This window comes from Lissotriton vulgaris, chromosome 1_1, assembly GCF_964263255.1.
Source record: "Lissotriton vulgaris chromosome 1_1, aLisVul1.2, whole genome shotgun sequence".
NCBI classification, from domain to species: Eukaryota; Metazoa; Chordata; class Amphibia; order Caudata; family Salamandridae; genus Lissotriton; species Lissotriton vulgaris.
The window spans coordinates 537,215,776-537,234,015 of NC_141685.1; the positions used below are offsets into that span (position 1 = coordinate 537,215,776).

At 41.7% G+C, this 18,240-nt stretch overlaps 1 protein-coding gene across 6 annotated transcripts in view; it reads right to left on the bottom strand.

Moving 5' to 3' along the window:
• Window positions 1-18,240, bottom strand: part of FNBP1L (formin binding protein 1 like) — a 659,713-nt gene that overhangs the window by 77,396 nt on the left and 564,077 nt on the right. For all 6 annotated transcript variants that reach the window (XM_086953911.1, XM_086953913.1, XM_086953916.1 and 3 more), the window contains exons 11-12: window positions 15,688-15,820; window positions 1,934-2,031 (exon numbers count right to left, since the gene is read on the bottom strand). In XM_086953911.1, coding sequence (XP_086810037.1) covers window positions 1,934-2,031; window positions 15,688-15,820 — 231 coding nt within the window. The remainder of the gene's footprint in view (window positions 1-1,933; window positions 2,032-15,687; window positions 15,821-18,240) is intronic.

An 18,240-nucleotide genomic window follows, 5' to 3' on the forward strand; every position in this document is an offset into this window, starting at 1 on the left:
CTGCTTCCCTGCACAGCAACACGACTAGTGACTGCAGGGAGCTTACATTCTAGAACATCCCCTCAATGCATCATTACATCATTTAATTCCATAATATATGAACCATACTACCATACTACAGTGGGGTCGGGAGGGAAGAGCGTAGGGAGATGCCAGACCTCATTCCAAATTGGAGGTGATGGGCGAGTGCAATATTAATAGGTTTTGTTTCAGACTTCTTGCAACTTCTTTAGCTGTATATGCACTCCACTCCCAAATCATCAAGCAAAAATGTGAAAGACTGCCCATCAAACTCAGGATAATTGTGTACATGAGAGTAAGTATTTAAAATTAAAAAAATACTCCGGAGGGTGAACAGGCACATGTAAACAATTAGTTTGATAATATTCTGGCATCCAGAATTGACAGGGTGATGCCCTTCCTGCTATTGGAGGATACTAATTGTGCCAGTCACGTATGACTGACTACTACCGACTTAAAATACATCAGAGGATAGTTCCTTAGGAATGCAGATTTAGTGCCATGAGAGGATTGCGAGCTTAAAGATGTGCCTTTGGAACTGACCTATGAACATACCAGCAGTTGACATGGGCCATCTTGGACCAGTGGGGTTCAGTATAATTACTTGAAGATTGGATCCATTCCAGATTTTCAATATTCAACTATGTAAACAGATTCCACTGAATTTCCATTTATGTAAATTAATCTTATGTTGAAATCTGAAATTTGGAATCCCTGGACTTACACAAATACTTATGGAAACATTTTAGTGGCGCTTCCACAAGATATTAGAGCGAAAGAGCTATTGTGTTGTTCTGTTATTTGGTTCATAAAAGAAACGATAAAATACTCAAAGCTCTAGTGGCATTGAAGTCAAGTGTTCCTATTAGCCTAAACACAAACATTTTCTATTGAGAGTGAAGCACGCTGGCAACTCGCTGAAGCAGAATCTAATGTTCTGCCGCCACATCCCCAGGGGCGCCACAATAAGCCTGGCAGACAGTCCACATTGTGCATCGGTTGACATAAGATCTTCTACACAGCCCGTAGACAAGGCGTCCCTTTTCATCGTTAGCACTTTTGGTGTATCATGTTCACCTATGCTATCGCCTGTCAGTGCTGTAATGTATTATTGATAGACAGCTATGCAAGTAAAAGCCTGCCTTGAGTGATGAAGCAAAACTCCCAACACAGGATGAACTTTCACAATCCTTGCGAAAGCTCTCCGTTGGATAAACTGCATCACAAGGAGAAGGCTCTCCTTTGGAAAAACTGCATCTCAAGGAAAGGGCTCTCTCTACGTTGGATAAACTGCATTAGAGGAGAGGTGATGATTCTTCGTTTGTAAGCAGACTATCGCTCCTAGTCAAGTCTGGAGTTGAGCTGTAGGAAAAGGTTGAAAACACAAACTGACCAGTGGCGGCTCCTCTGCTATGGCGGAGGACCATCACCCCCACTGCTTTCGAGCAGTGGCAAGGAAAGGAAATATAAAATAACAACAACTAAGTCATTTCATTTTAGGTTTCCTTTGTGGACGGGTGGGTGGATGGGGCTGCTCTGCTCGAGGATTAGGTTAGGGGAGGAGTGGATTTCCCACTCCTAAGTGCGACATTACTATTTGGTCGGCCCTCTTGTGCCGCCCAAACCAGTCATGCGCACTTTCCCCGTTCTCAACGCAGGCTGCATTACAGCCTGCATGGAGAACAAGTTCTGGCTCCCATTCCCTGTTTGAGCATCAAACCAAGACACTCAAAACCAATCACAACACTGCAATGCAGCGCTGTGATTGGGCAGGGGAGTCTGGGTGCTTACCAATCACATTTGTACCTTTGGGAGTTTCAACATTTAAAAATCTCATGCTACCAAATACAGGTGAAAAGCAGCCATGGAACACTTCAATATGCAACGAACTCTGGATGAAAAAAGTAATAACCTCTCTCGTCCCTGTGCAACAAGGTGGTTTACGTCACTGCTGAGCCTTCGGTCTCCTCTGTTGTTCCCAGTCTTTCCTTCAACTTCAGACAGCCAGGCCTGAAAAACAAGAGACACCCCGATTTAGTACACCTGGTGGGCATTGGATTGAGAATATGTTCATCTGTTTAGTGCACTGTGATTGCAACTTGAGCAGAGAGCATGCACAACAAATGCATGAGAGTACATACATTTCAATAACTTTTGCTTCCTCAGTTTTAAAGTGCAAATCCTAATTTTAAAAGGACCTGTCCAGTGAATAATTTTACAATATGCCTGAAAACCCAAGCAAATATCATCAAATAAAGTAACATTCTAAAATGGCTATTGTTTGTGGCTGCTATTGTTGCTGTGTTAGTAATGGGAACTGTCTTTTTAGCACTGGATGACACCTTTAATTTACTTTTTTATGACTTACGCTAGCTACAAAAGGCCAGGTAGAAAGACTGGTAGCTATGCATTCTACCATGCAGGTGTCCACATGCACTAAATGTTGATCAGAAAGTGATGGCTACGTGTTCAGTTTATTTATTTATAAAGTGTTATGTAGCACAAACCAGATCCCGAAGGATATCAGAGCGCGTTGCAAAAGGGTGAAAGGAAGTTCAAACCACAATATCAACATCAAGTTATAATACAAAACATGAATAATCACATGATTCACATCCAGATGACACAAAGGAGAGTAATACAAAAATCGGGTATATAGCGAGCTACGAAGGGCGGCACACAATGATGAAAAGTAGAGCAGAGTCACATGATGGACCAGAGTTTGTAGGAGCGATGATTTTGAGCCAATGGACCTCGCCCAGCTCCATCAATTCTTCCTGCAGGAAGAGTGGACAGGTTTCTGGGGCCCAGACAAATAGCAACCTTCATAATGTGGCCTACCTAGAGATAGCAGAGACTCCGGCAACTGTGTCCAAGGAGTGGGGGAGTGGGTTCGGGGACGTTTTGGACCCTGGAATGTGAGGAGAGGGTTGAGAACACAGAGTATCGGGCCTGATGTTGCAGGACTGAGGGGAGAGTCCCCAAAGGTTCAGGGCCCTGATGTTCGAGTGAGAGGAGGGCTTAGAGACAGATAGGGCCCTAGTGTTTGATGCGCGAGGGGAGGTCTCAGAGAAATATGGGGTCCTGGTGTTCGAGGAGTGAGAGGCTTTGATATTGAATGGACAGGAGTCATCTGAGGTGCAAGAGTTGTGCTTGAGTCATGGCTTCCAGAAATGGAGACCACGTGCTACAGAATCAATGTTTAGAGACTGGAGAACAACTAGTCTCTTAGGCAGAATCTGAATGAGGATAGAGATCTACTTCCAGGTAGACGGACAATGGCTGCAGGCTATGGTATTTGGTATAATGGTCTGTATTTACCCTGCTGGTAGGCGGACAAACAGGACAGTCTCGCTTGCCAGGAGGTTGCAGCACTAGGCCTTTCAAGCAAAGGTGGAAGGTCAGCAAGTGTTTATGGTACACAATGTGGTGGGGATAATCCGTGACCCCTGGGTTACCAGCACCGAGTGGGCACAGGAGCGTGAAGATATGCCAGTCCCCAAAGTGTAGTCTTCCTCAGGCTTTCCCTCCTGGTACCCTGGCCTGCTTCAAGTGGTGGACCTACCTAGGCCTTTCAGACAGCAGCAGCAGCAGCAGCGCTCCTCCATTCTAGGCCCACCAGTAGGCACAGAGAGCGAACATTGGAAGCAGGAAACTCTCTCTGTCTCACCCCAGGAATGACATTCAGTAGGATTAACCAGTCCCAGCGAAAGGAAGACAATACAATCCAGGGGCACCACACAGAGATCCAGTCTCTCTTCCAGAATATTACAGCGAGGTCGCTGTCCATGCAGTCTATTAAGACATGGCCCTTTTTTGACCTCAGCCCAACCAGTGAGCTCTTTTCCAGACAGGTATGCTATAGACTCGTCTGATTGGTCCAGTGAAGAACTGGAGTGCATGGGCGCCTCTGCAGTATAATGTGCAGGCTTCAAGGCCACTCCCAGTCCTGCCTTAGTTGGAGGAATGGAATCCAGTGTTAATGATAGGGGGGACTAGCCCCAGGTCCGCCAGCCTCCCTGGTTTGTAAGTTTGGGTTTGTTTTTGTATTGTACGTTTTGAATGATTACTGCAATTTCCAGTAATGGGTGGGCTGTGTTCCTTTGCACGTTATAGAAACTGCCCATCGGAGGTCCACAGAAACCTCAAATCTCAAAATGATTTCTGTATACTTAAGACAAGATTCTGGTCAAATATACGTTTTTCCTTTACTAGCTATCATACAGCTCATGGACATATGCAAATATTATGAACTGAGTTTGTGAACCATGATTAAAATCAATAAAAGTGGCTTTTAAAAAAAAGACGAGTGGATGCCATCTACTGATCTGGGTAAAAAGTGGGTGAATGTCAGTTTTGCTGGGACTGAACTTCAAAAAGCGGATCTTCCATCTAGGAGTGGCTTTTAACACTGAATCAAGGCCAGTTGAACTATCAAAGGAATCAGTAGACAAGGAACACATTTTCTGAGCGCCATCAGCTTAAAAATATAACTTGACTTGAAATGTCCGCAGTAAGTGAGCTCCGGTGCACAAGTTCCAGGAGGGCCAATATGACCCCAGCCAGACCCCCCATGGAAGAGGCTTTGACTGGGAGAGGAAAGGGTCAAGCTGAACTGATTGTAACCTATTTGAGAGAAAGGAGGTAATCCAGACTAATGCAGTGCCATTGTTACTGTATGTGACAAGGCGCTGTAGACATATTGGGATAAAACGCAACGATGATGTTCAATATTATTAGGACACCCCCTTCACTCATCTAGCAATATAAGTAGATCTTCATTGATGGACGTTACCACTTACTCAGAACTTCATACAGGTTTAAATCCAGCTTGACAGCCTGGTATTATTGGTTCTGGTCAACAAAATGTTGAAGTTGTGCAGTGACGGTTTACTTTACATGTTTAGAACCTTAAGGTAACAAGGAATGTTGACAGCAGTTTTCAGAGCCCATTGGAATCAGGGAGGACTTTAGCAGCTTTGAACAATAACCTGGTTGATGCAATCTGCAAAGATGCCTGTTGGGAAAGATTAATTAATGATATTATGTAACCAAGGAGCCACCTGTACCTTTACGTTTTATGACGGCACAATATGTGTCAAAACCCAAATCACATCAAACAAAAGAACATTCTGAAATGCTTATTGTTATGTTTCTTTAATAGTTTGTATAACTCGTGCAGTAGCGCGAGGAATGTATTATGCATTGCATCATTTGTTATCATTTAAGTATAGGTTCTTTTCTTCTGCCGTTCTCCTGGACAGCCTGACATTCTTTGCTGCGGTTGCCAGAGAGAGAAGGACTGAATGAGACCTGCTGTATCGATGTTCATTTTACTGGAATAAATCCTTAATCATCTGATTCTGGTGTCTACACTTCTTAACAAAATTGGAGACGATTTGAACATCGAGTCTATGAACCCACGGATTCATTTTCAATCGTTTTAAGATTTTTCTGGATTCCGTTTTTTTTTGCGTTGGATTAAAAATCTACAATTACAGCTGACTTCCTACAACAGCGCCACCCACGCGGTAAGCCTTTCTTATGAAAGATTTGCAACTATTCCATCTTTTTACTCACTTTTGTTGACTTGCATCTTTCAAACTCTTTGGATAGCACATGCCGTTAGAATCCTCACAAGCCGAACGCAGCTGTTTGCCTTCACTGCGCGCGGACGCGTATTTGGTAATTACGCAAGCGTGCATCTTCGTCAGAGGTCACGTATGAGGGCAATTACTTGCCGCCATCTAGGGTTTTAGAAAAAATACATCGGAAACAGGAAAACTCGTAGGAGAAAATACTTTCTTCTGCAATCTTCGATCGTTTTCAATTTAACCGCATGATTTCTCTTTTCTTCAAGCAGAATGTCTCCTTTCAGCATTTAAAAGCCAGCATTTCACAACGGTACAGTCTTTATTTATTTAAAAAGTAATATTTTCAAAGCTGATTTATTTTATTTATCATTTTATCTGTTTGATTATTTTGTTTCTTGGCCTATTACATTTCAATATGGCTACTCAACAAAATTTCACAATTCAACCTCCTCCACCATTTTGGTCTTCAGGAGCTGAACCTTCCATAAAATGGTTAGAATGGAAAGCTTATTTTTTAAATTTTATCAAAGCCATTGACTTAGATAATAAAATGTCAGCATCTAGAAAGAAAACTCTTTTCTTATACTCCATTGGTCCTGCAGGATTAAAAGCTTATGAGCGTATGCAGATAGGAACAGTAAGTGGAGATATTAATGAATTTCTTGCGATTCCAAAAGACTTTGACAATCGTTTTGCGCCCAAGGTTTGTATTAGAATAACACAGTATAAATTCTTTCATAGAAAGCAAGAAGCTAATGAGACTATTGATGAATACGTTTCAGCTCTTAGACTTATTGCTGATGACTGCAAAGTTGACCATTTGGAAGATCAGTTAATAAGGGACCAAGTGGTTAGGCAAACCAGGGATTCATCTATCCAAGACAGTTTATGGATAAATGGTGACTGATTTGAAAGATAACCTAGCGCTTATGAGAAAAGCAGAACTTTCCAGCCGCAGTGCAAAAGCTTTAAATAATTATAGTAAAGTAGATGACAAAACTGATATCACGGTCAGCAAAATTAAGGATAAATCGGCTGACAAGAACAAGAAATCTAATTCCAAATCATTAAAGTATGATTCATCTAAAAAGAATGAAAATTTGAAGTGTTATCGTTGTGGCAGTAGTTCACATTTAGCCTCTAGCAAATCTAGTCCTGCTTTGAAACAAAAATGCTCTAATTTTAATATTGTTGGCCATTTCGCTAAACTGTGTCATAGAAAAAAGTCAGTGAAATGTGTTGATGATGAGGAGTCTAGCTCAGATGAAGAAGATCATTTAGTCAGGAAACTCTCTTCCCATACAGTCACAGACACTGAAATTTCTAGCAGTTGCGATTATGATTCCAGAGAGCTAATCCTTTTAAATATCATTGATAAAAAGGGGGACAACAAAAAGAAACCGTTATGTTTATTATCTTTAGGTGGTGTTAATATCCAAATATACGCAGACTCTGGATCCCCATACATAATTGTGAATGAAGAGGTATGGAAAAGTGAATATGCTAGTAAATTAGGCATGAATTACTCCCTCCTGATATCCATCCTGAAGGATTTTCAGGAGAAAAAATAGATATAGTATTGTATTCTAATTGCGAGGCGATGAAGCGCTTTTTCGGCGAGTAGCACGCTACTCCGGGACCCAAGAGGATTAGTGTTAAATTAGTATAATGAAACATGTAATACATTTTAAGTGGTGTATAGGTTAGTCAGTTATTTGGATTTAGAATGATAGCAGAAGGATAGAGGAGGAAAAAAGGTTTGTATTTATATAGCACTTGTTACCCCTGATAGGGTGTTGAAGCACGCTACGCCGGAAGCCCATAAAGGATTAGTGATGAATTAGTATGGTGAAATATGAAAGTAAATTCAGTGGTGGATATTAGTCAGTTATTTGGAGTGAGAAGGATAGCGGAGGGATAAAAGGGAAGAAAGGTTTGCATTCATATAGCACTATTTACCCCGGATGAATGTTGAAGCGCTTTTCTGGAGAGTAGCACGCCACTCCGGAACCCATAAAGGATTTGTGTTGAAAATTAGTATAGTAAAATATGAAGTAATTTGAGTAGTGGATTTGTTATTCAGTTATTTGGGTAGAAAAGGGTAGGTGGTGGGATAGTGAAGGGAAAGAGGTTTGTATTTATTTGGCGCTTACTTCCCCTGATGGGGTTCTGAAGCGCAAGTAGAACGCTACTCTGGAACCCATCAGGATTAGTGTTGAATTAGTATGATGAAACATCAAAGTAATTTTAGTGGTAGATATGTTAGTCATTTATTTGGAGTGAGAAGGGTTCGGGAGGGGTAGAGAAGAGGGAAGAGTTTAGAAAGGTTTGTTTTGGGGGATCGATATAATAAAAGGTGTCAGAAGATGCAATGAGGGGTAGTGTAGGGGAGAGTCGAGAAGGGATTATTTTGGGGATCATAGTAGTGGTATGGGGTTTGGGATAAATGAGAGAGCGCATGTAGAGGATATATTGATAGATGTATAGGATGAGAGACAAGGAGACAGAGGGGCTGGTTTTACTGGCTTGTGAACTGTGAACACAATATGGTGGTTGGGAGTGCACTGTTTTAACATACAGGTATTAGCACAAAGCAAAGGAGAAATTTGGAAGGAAAACAGAATCGTCACCAAGGAATGAGAGGGACAAACTACAGAGGTTGGACTGCAAATCCCACAATTCAACACACTAAATGGAGGCAATCATGGGCAGGGAAAACCACAAATTTAAAACAACACGGGTGATAAAATATGCAATTACAGGCAGTCTAAAACTACAATTTTTAACTGTAACAACCACAGGCATAGACAGTAAACACAGAAAGATAAAATCGTTTTTTAAACAACTTTATGTCTTGGGAAGAGACAGCACTAGTCTGTCTCCTTACCACTTCCTGGACTCTGCTCACTGCAATCTGGGGCACAGGTAGGCTGCAACTCAAAAGATGGAGGAGAATGATTTGGGGTGCACCCAGCAAGGCCTTAAGGGGCCTGGGCATGTGTGAGAGGAGGGCTCAGACTTGCCTGGTAGCTGAATAGCCAATGGTCTGCTGGCCTGGGGGTGGGGGCTGGGCAGCTAGCTCACCTGTTCAGAATCTCCTAGGAGACAGACAGGCTCAATCCACACTTTAGACTTCAGCAGGTAAAGGGCCTCACTAACTCGAAATCTAACAATACGGTTTGAATAAAGCTTTACTCCCCCTGCAGCCAAATAATGAAGTGCACAGGCCCTGATGTAGAAAAATCCCTGTTGCTGGGGGTGGAGGCAGGGGGCTGGTTTCACTGGCTTGTGAACACAAAATGGTGGCTGGGAGTGCACTATTTTAACATACAGGTCTTAGCACAGAGCAAAGGAGAAATTTGGAAGGAAAACAGAATTGTCACCAAGGAATGAGAGGGACAAACTACAGAGGTTGGACTGCAAATCCCACAATTCAACACACTAAATTGGTAAGTTGAATGATTTTAAACATCAAATAGTATTGAAGCCGGATGCCTGTCCTAAAATTCATAATGTCAGAAATATACCCATACTGTTGAGAAAAGAAGTAGATATCGAACTTCAAAATACTTATTGAATCCTCACAATGGATTTCTTTGATTGTCGTTGCACGCCGCAGCAATGGTAAGTTAAGGTTGTGTATTGATCTGAGACATTTAAATAATAACAGTGGTGGATAAGTTCCTATTACCGAAAATTTAAGAAATGTTGAGTTTAATCAAAGATGCGAATTGGTTTTCCACAACAGACCTATCGGCTGCCTATCATCAAATTTCTCTCACAGATGACAGCAAACATTTGACAGCATTCATAACTCCTTCAGGGTGTTATCAATACAAACGATTACCCTTTGGTCTCGCCTCTGCAGCAGCGATTTTTCAGAGAATAATGCGTCAACCTTTTAGTAAGTTTGATAAGATACATTGTTTCCAGGATGATATCCTAATTTTTGGAAAAGAAAAACAAGGACATGATGATACTCTCAAAGAAGTTTTAGGCATTCTGAAGCATAAAGGTTTAACCGTTGAACACACAAAATGTAAATTTGCGGTGAAGTCCATTACATATTTAGGACATGTCATTAGTGGGGAGGGGATTTCTACTAAACCTGCTCTGGTAGATTCTGTGTTGAATGCTCCTCGTTCAAAAAACAAATATGAAGTAAGATCTTTTGTTGGATTGGTTGAGTTTTACTCAAAATTTGTGCGAAATTTTGAGAGTAAACTTTCAACATACGTCAGTAACTTAAAAACATAACCAAATGTAATTGGTCGGTGGAATGCAAAGAAGAATTTGAAAACATTAAGAAAGCAATTTCCTATGCACCAGCTTTGAGTGCATTTGACCCTGAACTTGAGAATTGTATTACTGTAGATGCCAGTAATAAAGGTTTGGGGGGTGTTCTTTCCCAAGTTAATCAAGCGGGGGGGGGAATTCATTATTGCTTATGCCTCTTGTGCTCTTTCACCCACTGAAGAGAAGTTCTCAGGGATTGAGAAAGAAACATTAGCATGTATTTGGTCACTTGAATGTTTCAGGGTATTTGTTTGGGGCAAATCGTGCATTCTCAGAACTGATCATAAACCTTTGGTAAGATTGCTGACGACAGAGGGATTATTCAATGCGTCTCCTAGGATTGCTAGAATGTCCTTAAGATTACAAGACTACATTTACAAAATTATTTATGTACCAGGCAAGGAGAATCTAGTTGCTGATTTTTTAACATGAATGCCAACTAATCTAACAGAGTTCTGATCAGAAGTGGGAGAATATTCAAGTGGCATTGGTTCATGAACATGGCTTACCTAGGTTTGATAAGAATGAATGGAAAAAGTTGTATGAGGAAGATGACATTAAGAAAATATTTTTATTTGTTACCAATGGTTGGCCATCCAAAGGCAGTTTACCAGAAGATTTTAAACAATTGTGAGAAGTTCGTAATGAACTTTCTATATCTAATGGGAATATCATGAGGAATGATAAAGTTATCCCTCCGACAAAACTTAGAGAAACTATAGTTAAAACGTGTCACGAAGGCCATGGTGGTATTGTCAAGACCAAAGGATAAAACAGTGGTACTGGTGGCCAGGGATGGATTTATTTATTGAGAGGTTTATTAGAAATTGTGTCTGGTGTGCTAACTCAGATAAAACTCTTATTACTCTCAAATCTCCCATGGCAGAACCTATAATCCTAAGATCTCCATGGCATACTGTAGCAATTGATATAATGGGACCTATTGGTTCTCAGAACAGGTATGTATTAGCTGTGATTGATCTCTTCTCAAGGTGGCCTGTTTTGAAAATTGTTGAAAGGGTCAATTCAGAAGTAGTTATTAAATTCCTTGATTCTGTTTTTTGTTGGTGAAGCACTTCCTGCCCTATTAGTTAGTGACAATTTACCTCAAAAATTACTAAGGATTATTTTGGCCAAGTGGGAATAAGGCAGTGTACCACATTGCTATACAACCCAAGCGGGAATGGCAATATTGAACATTTCAACAGAGTATTTAAAAATGCTATACAATCTGCCATCTGTAATAACTGATTGGGAGTTGCAATTGTTCAAAACTATTTGGATGTACAGAACTTCTCCACATGATGTTTTTGGTTGTGTCACCTTTTGAAGTCATGAGAGGTAGACTTGTTCGCACCAAATGTAATCCAGAATGGATGTTTAATGTTGATAAACCCAGCATTCCCATTGATGTTTTGAAGTCTAGAATTGAGAATACTCACAAAACAACACTACTGCCAGTACTGGACAAAAGTTTTTTGGTTACCTCACAAAGGCTGCTATGAATAAAACATGGCAGTCTCATATCACTTTTGTTGCTGATTTATTATAACCATTTTTTTCTTCAGAAAGCTTTTTCATTTTTCAAAGACACACCGGACACTCCAAACGATTTCCTGAGCTTGTGAGTGTCCACATATCAAACATCTTACGCCTACCACGAAAGATATCCTATCTAGAAGGTTAAGAAGTTGTAGTGATCCTGAGGAGAACCCCGCAAATCAGGGAGTTCGAAACGCGTCGATCTTATAGGGTCAAGTGTCAACAATATGAATAGATTACAAAGACTGGATTCAAACTGATTATAATTTTTCTAATGCTCTAGAACTTTTGTAAATCTATGATGTATTTAATCTTGCTAACCGTTTGTATTTCAAATAATTTGTCTTGACACTGACCTATACCTCAGAGGTATAGCTTATTTGTTTTGTTTTTGTTAAGTGTGTGAATGTGATTAGAGCGACTGTAGTGAGAAAGGTTTAGTATGGGTGTGTTGTCAATGAAATAAGGAGTTGTCCTTCACTTGGGCTTTGTAATTTTTGTATATATTTGTATATTTATATTCGTACATGCACAGAAATGTCTTTGAAAAAATGAAAAAGCTTTCTGAAGAAAAAAATGGTTATAATAAATGAGCAACAAAAGTGATATGAGACTGCCACGTTTTATTCATAGGAGCCTTTGTGAGATAACCAAAAAACTTTTGCCCAGTACCGGCAGTAGTGTTGTTTTGCGAGTTTAATTAGGCTTAGCCTTACTGTTAAGGAGCCAAGACCCAGTTTTGTTCCTAGAATTGAGAATAAGCATCTTAAAAACAAAGAAAATTATGACCCGAAAGATAATACCAAATTTTGTGACGTTAGAGTGGGATCTTGGGTTAAAGTTAAAAAAAAAACAGGAAAGTTAAGAAAGGATAAAGTAAATTTTCTGAACCTCTAAAAGTTGAAAATATCTTTCGCAATGCTGTTCAACTAAGTGATGGAGAGGTATGGAATTTGATACGTACTGCAATACTTAAAAGTGAAATTAATTTTTATAAGAAAAGTGAAGATTCTGGTTTATCAAGGAAAGCATCTCAGTATTTTATTATTGATGATGATCTTATTCATACGGATAACACCAAAATGTGAGTTGGTTGTTCATGATGGTACTATGAATGTTGACATCCTACCGAAGAGCCCTCTATTGTTGACACTAACGAACACACTGCTGTTGAATCTTCCTCTGTGAAGAGCAGCATGGCTGATACTAGTGTTAATGTTGAGACATCTGGAACAGTAGTTGATGTTAACATTCCGTTAGATACAACAAAAACTCAAAGATATTTATGGTACAACAGCCGTCACAATAGAAGTTAGGAATAACTATGTTAGTGACCGATCTGTGCGTACTCGCATTAAACCTAAGTGGTTAAAAGATTTTGTTTGTGATGAACAATCAAACTGATATCAAAACAACTTAGGAGTGACTCAGTGAAACACAAGATACGTGTGATGAGAAAAAACAGGAAAGAAAAGAAAGTGTCAGGTTGTTCAGGGGCCCCTACCTAATTATGGCAACGTGTAGGATTGGACAATTCCAATCTTAGTAATCAGGAGGTAGCAACCCCGTGGACCGATATGACTGCATCCAACGGGGAAGAACAAATAACCTTTTGTTTAAAAGGACCCTCACTCACCACAAGTTGGTGACATGCTTCTTCATTGGGTCCCCGCTGGGGTGGCCGAATGCCCCTCCAGCGTGCTACAACGCCTGAGTTACAGCGGAGCGAGTTGGTGGTGAGTGTAAATAGTGATTTAACTCAAGAAATGTGCAAAATATGCGAGTGCAGGATTAAAAAATACACAGTTGAAGCCCAGACAAAAAGTTTAATGCGGGCCAACCTGTATTAGGGTTAAAAAACGTGAAAGGCGGACAATCCTGGGTTCTATGTTAGGAGACCCGTGTCCTTAAATAAGATATCTGGTCAACATGTTTCTGCTGTAAAAAAGCGGGATCGCACAGCATTCGTCAGGACTACAACTAAATAGCACTCCGGTGGTATGTACGCGTTAAGGTACACCCTCCCGTGAGGCACTTAATGTGAAAAATATAGAAAAATAGTAAAAGTGAAGTTACTCACGGATTTACCCGTGCCGGCTCACTGTAGATCACAGCATCCAAAATTAGAGACTTCAAGAAGCATCATAACTTCCTGGGTCAGAACGGTGCGGGAAATGTTCACGTGGCATTCAATTTTCTTGCTTGCGACTCCCCACCCGGGACCTACTTTCAAGGACTTCCGTCTGCCCGGATGTTTTACTATTTTTTCTATCTTTTTCACATTAAGTGCCTCACGGGAGGGTGTACCTTAGCGCGTACATACCACCGGAGTGCTATTTAGTTGTGGTCCTGACGAATGCTGTGCGATCCCACTTTTTTACAGCAGAAACATGTTGACCAGATATCTTATTTAAGGACACGGGTCTCCTAACATAGAACCCAGGATTGTCCGCCTTTCACGTTTTTTAACCCTAATACAGGTTGACCCGCATTAAACTTTTTGTCAGGGCTTCAACTGTGTATTTTTTAATCCTGCACTCACATATTTTGCACATCTCTTGAGTTAAATCACTATTTACACTCACCACCAACCCGCTCCGCTGTAACTCAGGGGTTGTAGCACGCTGGGGGGGGCATTCGGCCACCCCAGCGGGGACCCAATGATGAAGCATGTCACCAACTAGTGGTAAGTGAGGGTCCTTTTAAACAAAAGGTTATTTGTTCTTCCCCGTTGGATGCAGTCCTATCGGTCCACGGGGTTGCTACCTCCTGATTACTAAGATTGGAATTGTCCAATCCTACACATTGCCATAATTAGGTAGGGGCCCCTGAACAACCTGACACTTTCTTTTCTTTCCTGTTTTTTCTCATCACACGTATCTTGTGTTTCACTGAGTCACTCCTAAGTTGTTTTGATATACTTATTTGGGGTACAGGAGTGTTTACTTGCGCCCTATCTCTCTTGTTGACACTATTACTATATAGAACAATCAAACTGAATCACAATTTCTTTTTATGCTATTTTGATATATATTATTCTGTATTATCTTACTTTTTATATTTTTGTGTTAAGGGGGAAGATGTGTTCTGTTTCTTTAATAGTTTGTATACCTCGTGCAGTAGCTCGAGGAATGTATTATGCATTGCATAATTTGTTATCATTTAAGTGTAGGTTATTTTCTTCTTCCGTTCTCCCTGCCAGTCTGGCATTCTTTGCTGCGGTTGCCAGAGAGAGAAGGACTGAAGGAGACCTGCTGCATCGATGTTCATTTTACTGGAATAAATCCTTAATCATCTGATTCTGGTGTCCACACTTCTTAACATTATTGTGAGCGATTGTTACTGATGCTGGGCTGGATCAAGAGAAGCTTTCTCTTCTCAATACTGATTGACACCATTAAGGAGTTCTGCTTTAACCCTGCGTGTGCCAGGGGAACATAGACCTCGGTATTCTGGCATGCTTGTTAAGATGCCCTCTGGTCAATCCTGCGAGGGGACTGCACAATATCTTCTAAACTTAGGACACTTTCTTGCCATTATACTCAATGCATGTTAGTCCACAGAGCATCGGAGGAGTCAAACCCACTTTTGTTGTGAAGGACATGTTCTGACTCAGCAAAGTTCATGTCCTTCCAAAGAATGCAGATTTATGGAGCTGACAAGAAGGAAAGTGAATTTAATTGAGGCAAATAACTCACACACGTTTACGGGAACTGTTATGCCTGCTCTGTGCTGTACATTGATGTCACTGCTATCTGATGTGGAGCATAAAACATACACTGCCTTCTGCATGTGGACTTTCAGGATCCGAGTCCAAGACGTCTGAATTGGACTAGACGTGATCAGAGAGAATGTTTTGGTGAATGATGCGCGCAAGATGCATGGTTATCGATCGCACCAAACGGGCAGTGATGGACATGTGATCACAAAGGACTCCATTCATGTGTCAGCATCACATGTTTTGTAGCACAGAGGTTTTCGAAGGTTTCCAAACGTTACATTATGCGATGTTTGCAGGTGCAAAGAGTAAAGCAAAATACCTTCCTCAGTACAACTAATAGAATTTAGACTGCCCTCCCCCATCTTAGGAACATCCACATTATTCTTTGAGATCTTCAGCACGAGCAGGAGGACCCGTAAGATGCTTTCCAGGGGGCTTGAAATCAAAAAGTACATGAATTTTTAAGTGCAATTTCCCACATTTTCACTATTTCTAAAAAAACAAAACTGTTACCTCATTTTTGTTAATTTCCATTCGGAGACGGTCAATGTTTGCCATCGTCTCTGCTAATTTTGGCTGTAAACTGCCCGGATCTCCCATCTGTGGATTTTTCTCGTACACATCTTTCATTTTAATCAGGGCATCTCTGTGGTGAAGAAAATGTCAAGCGCCTTAAAACCTTTGAACTAATGCCACGTTCAGTGATATACATACCAATATGAAATCAAGGGCCAGTAGAAGTAGCCGACTATCAAACCGTCTGCCCTTACCATTCGCTTATGCCAACCATGAACATTTACCAATCAAAAGTTCCTTACCTGTAACACAGCCTCCCTAACATATATTATCCATCGTCACAAACAGTTGAATATTCCCTGGCATCAGCATCTTTTGGGAGCTAAGAATCACTGCCACGTGTTTGTAGTACGGTGTGGTAAGTCAGAGTACTCCGATATTCAGGTAAATTTTTGTGCGGGTGAAATTCCCAAACATGGAATGCTTGTCGGAATGCTGGGATTGCTGGCCTCATTTTGGACTGTTTCGAGAACCAAACTGACTTTTGGCCCAAACACTTGTATTCCTCAAGGGATAGAGGGAGTTACACTAGGGCAAATGTGAAATGGGGTATTCTCCTTTATTCTGAACACAAGCACAACCTGCCTCAAACGTATTCGCAAAGGACTCAAAAACGCATAACTGTCTGTCAAAATTCTTCTGTACGTGCTCAATGCTAGGCGCTTATGCATCTTCTGTGTTGTCAGATTCTAGAAATGTTACAGACGGAGAAATTAGACTACCAGAACTGATAGCAGAAAACATTAATAGAGGTGGACTCCGTGCCACAGCTTATTGTGGCTTCAGGTGATGTACGGATGAGCCATTCGAGTCACACTTGAAGCTGAAACAACAACTTGTCCTGCTTTGGACACAAGGTCAGATGGCAGGAGCTGCGATGCAATCAACCACGGGTACACCCTGCCACCTGTTTCTTCAAACTGCACTTTCTTGAAGCCACTCTGTCTTTTGTGGAGTGACCTGGTTACTTGAAATCCCTATTGGCTGCCTGTACTGTCCATCTGAAGGATTCTTCAGTCCTAACATTTGAGGTCAAGGTAAGCGATCTTACTAAATGATCTGCTCTCTTTATAGTGCTCCAGTTTGTCGCGCTGCCTAGTTATTTGTCTCTGATCTATTTACTTTAAGTCTGGTTTTTAGGTCGAGCAGACCTACCCTCAATGCGTGAGCATTGAAGGTGTCTGCTTCAGACCTATTGTGGCCCGTATTTAGGAATGTGGACAGCTACCAGACGCGCGCTTTGACGAGGTCAGATTTCACCTCGGGAGCGAGCGTCTGATAGCTGCGCATGCGCGGTGCAAAGCCCTTGCTCACACACAGACACAGGCAGCCCCCACCCCTCTGCATGCACGCACGCACACACACACACACAGGCGCGCGCATGCACACGCAGGCATACGGCACACATACAGGCACACTATCCCCTACCTCGCATTCTCTCTCAATCACACACAGTCACGCATGCGCACACACATTCCCTTGCGCACACACGCACACACGCGCGCACACACTCCCCCCCTCCCCCCCACCCCCCCAAGGCATACACACAGGCACGCACGCACTTCACCTCAGCCCTGGGCCCCACTCACCGACTGCGCTCTTCCGGCGGGGCTCCTCACGGCGCGGCACGTCTCCATCTAAATCGGGGCTCCCTCAGGTCAGAGGAGCCCCGCAACAGGCGCCACACTCCTCCTTCTCCCCGGGCCCCTCCTGGGGACCCGGGCTACCCCGGACGGCAGGGCGCTCCATGCGCCGGCAGCTCGCGGACCTCGGAAGGCGGGACTTCCGGTCGGCCGCGAGCGGATTGGCCGGCCGGCCAAGAGCTTCCGGGTCGCCGCGGGCAGCGCGGCGGCGCCCTATAATATTTTTGTTTTGTTGCTGGCTTGTTTCTGTCTGTCTGTTGCACTGGCCTGCTAAAGACAGATTTGTTTTATTTACTTATTCTCATGTTTTGTCTGGTGATAAACAATTGTGACAACATTCGTGATCCGTGTTCTGTATAAACGCTTGAATAAAAGGTTTTAAAAGAGGAAAAGAGGCCAACATCCGATTCAAGGTTTCCTGTTTCGAAAGACAATATTTTAAAAGTCCACAAAATATGCTTTCCTTCCATATGCAACCAGCAGAATGTTGCAGTTTTAATTTTTTAGGCGGGTTTACCTCACTGAACGATTATCATAATACTACCAGTAGCATTTATACTGTTGCGATGCTGTTCAAGAAAATAAACTTTTTGAAGCTTCTATAAAAAGGTACATACTTCCGTGTAATCGGAAACCAATTTTGTATGGCACTTATAGACTAGATTGAGATGAATGAGTCTATCCTCTACCATGGTGTCACTAAAAAGAGAATTCACCTGTGTTCCTTGGTAAAGCAATACATCATGGTTTTTAAAAGAGGAGCAAGGCCGTCGTTCTTTTCCTATTCAAGCAAAAAAGGAAGCACGGCCCATTCAAATAAAAAATTCACTTAACTTTAACTTGCATT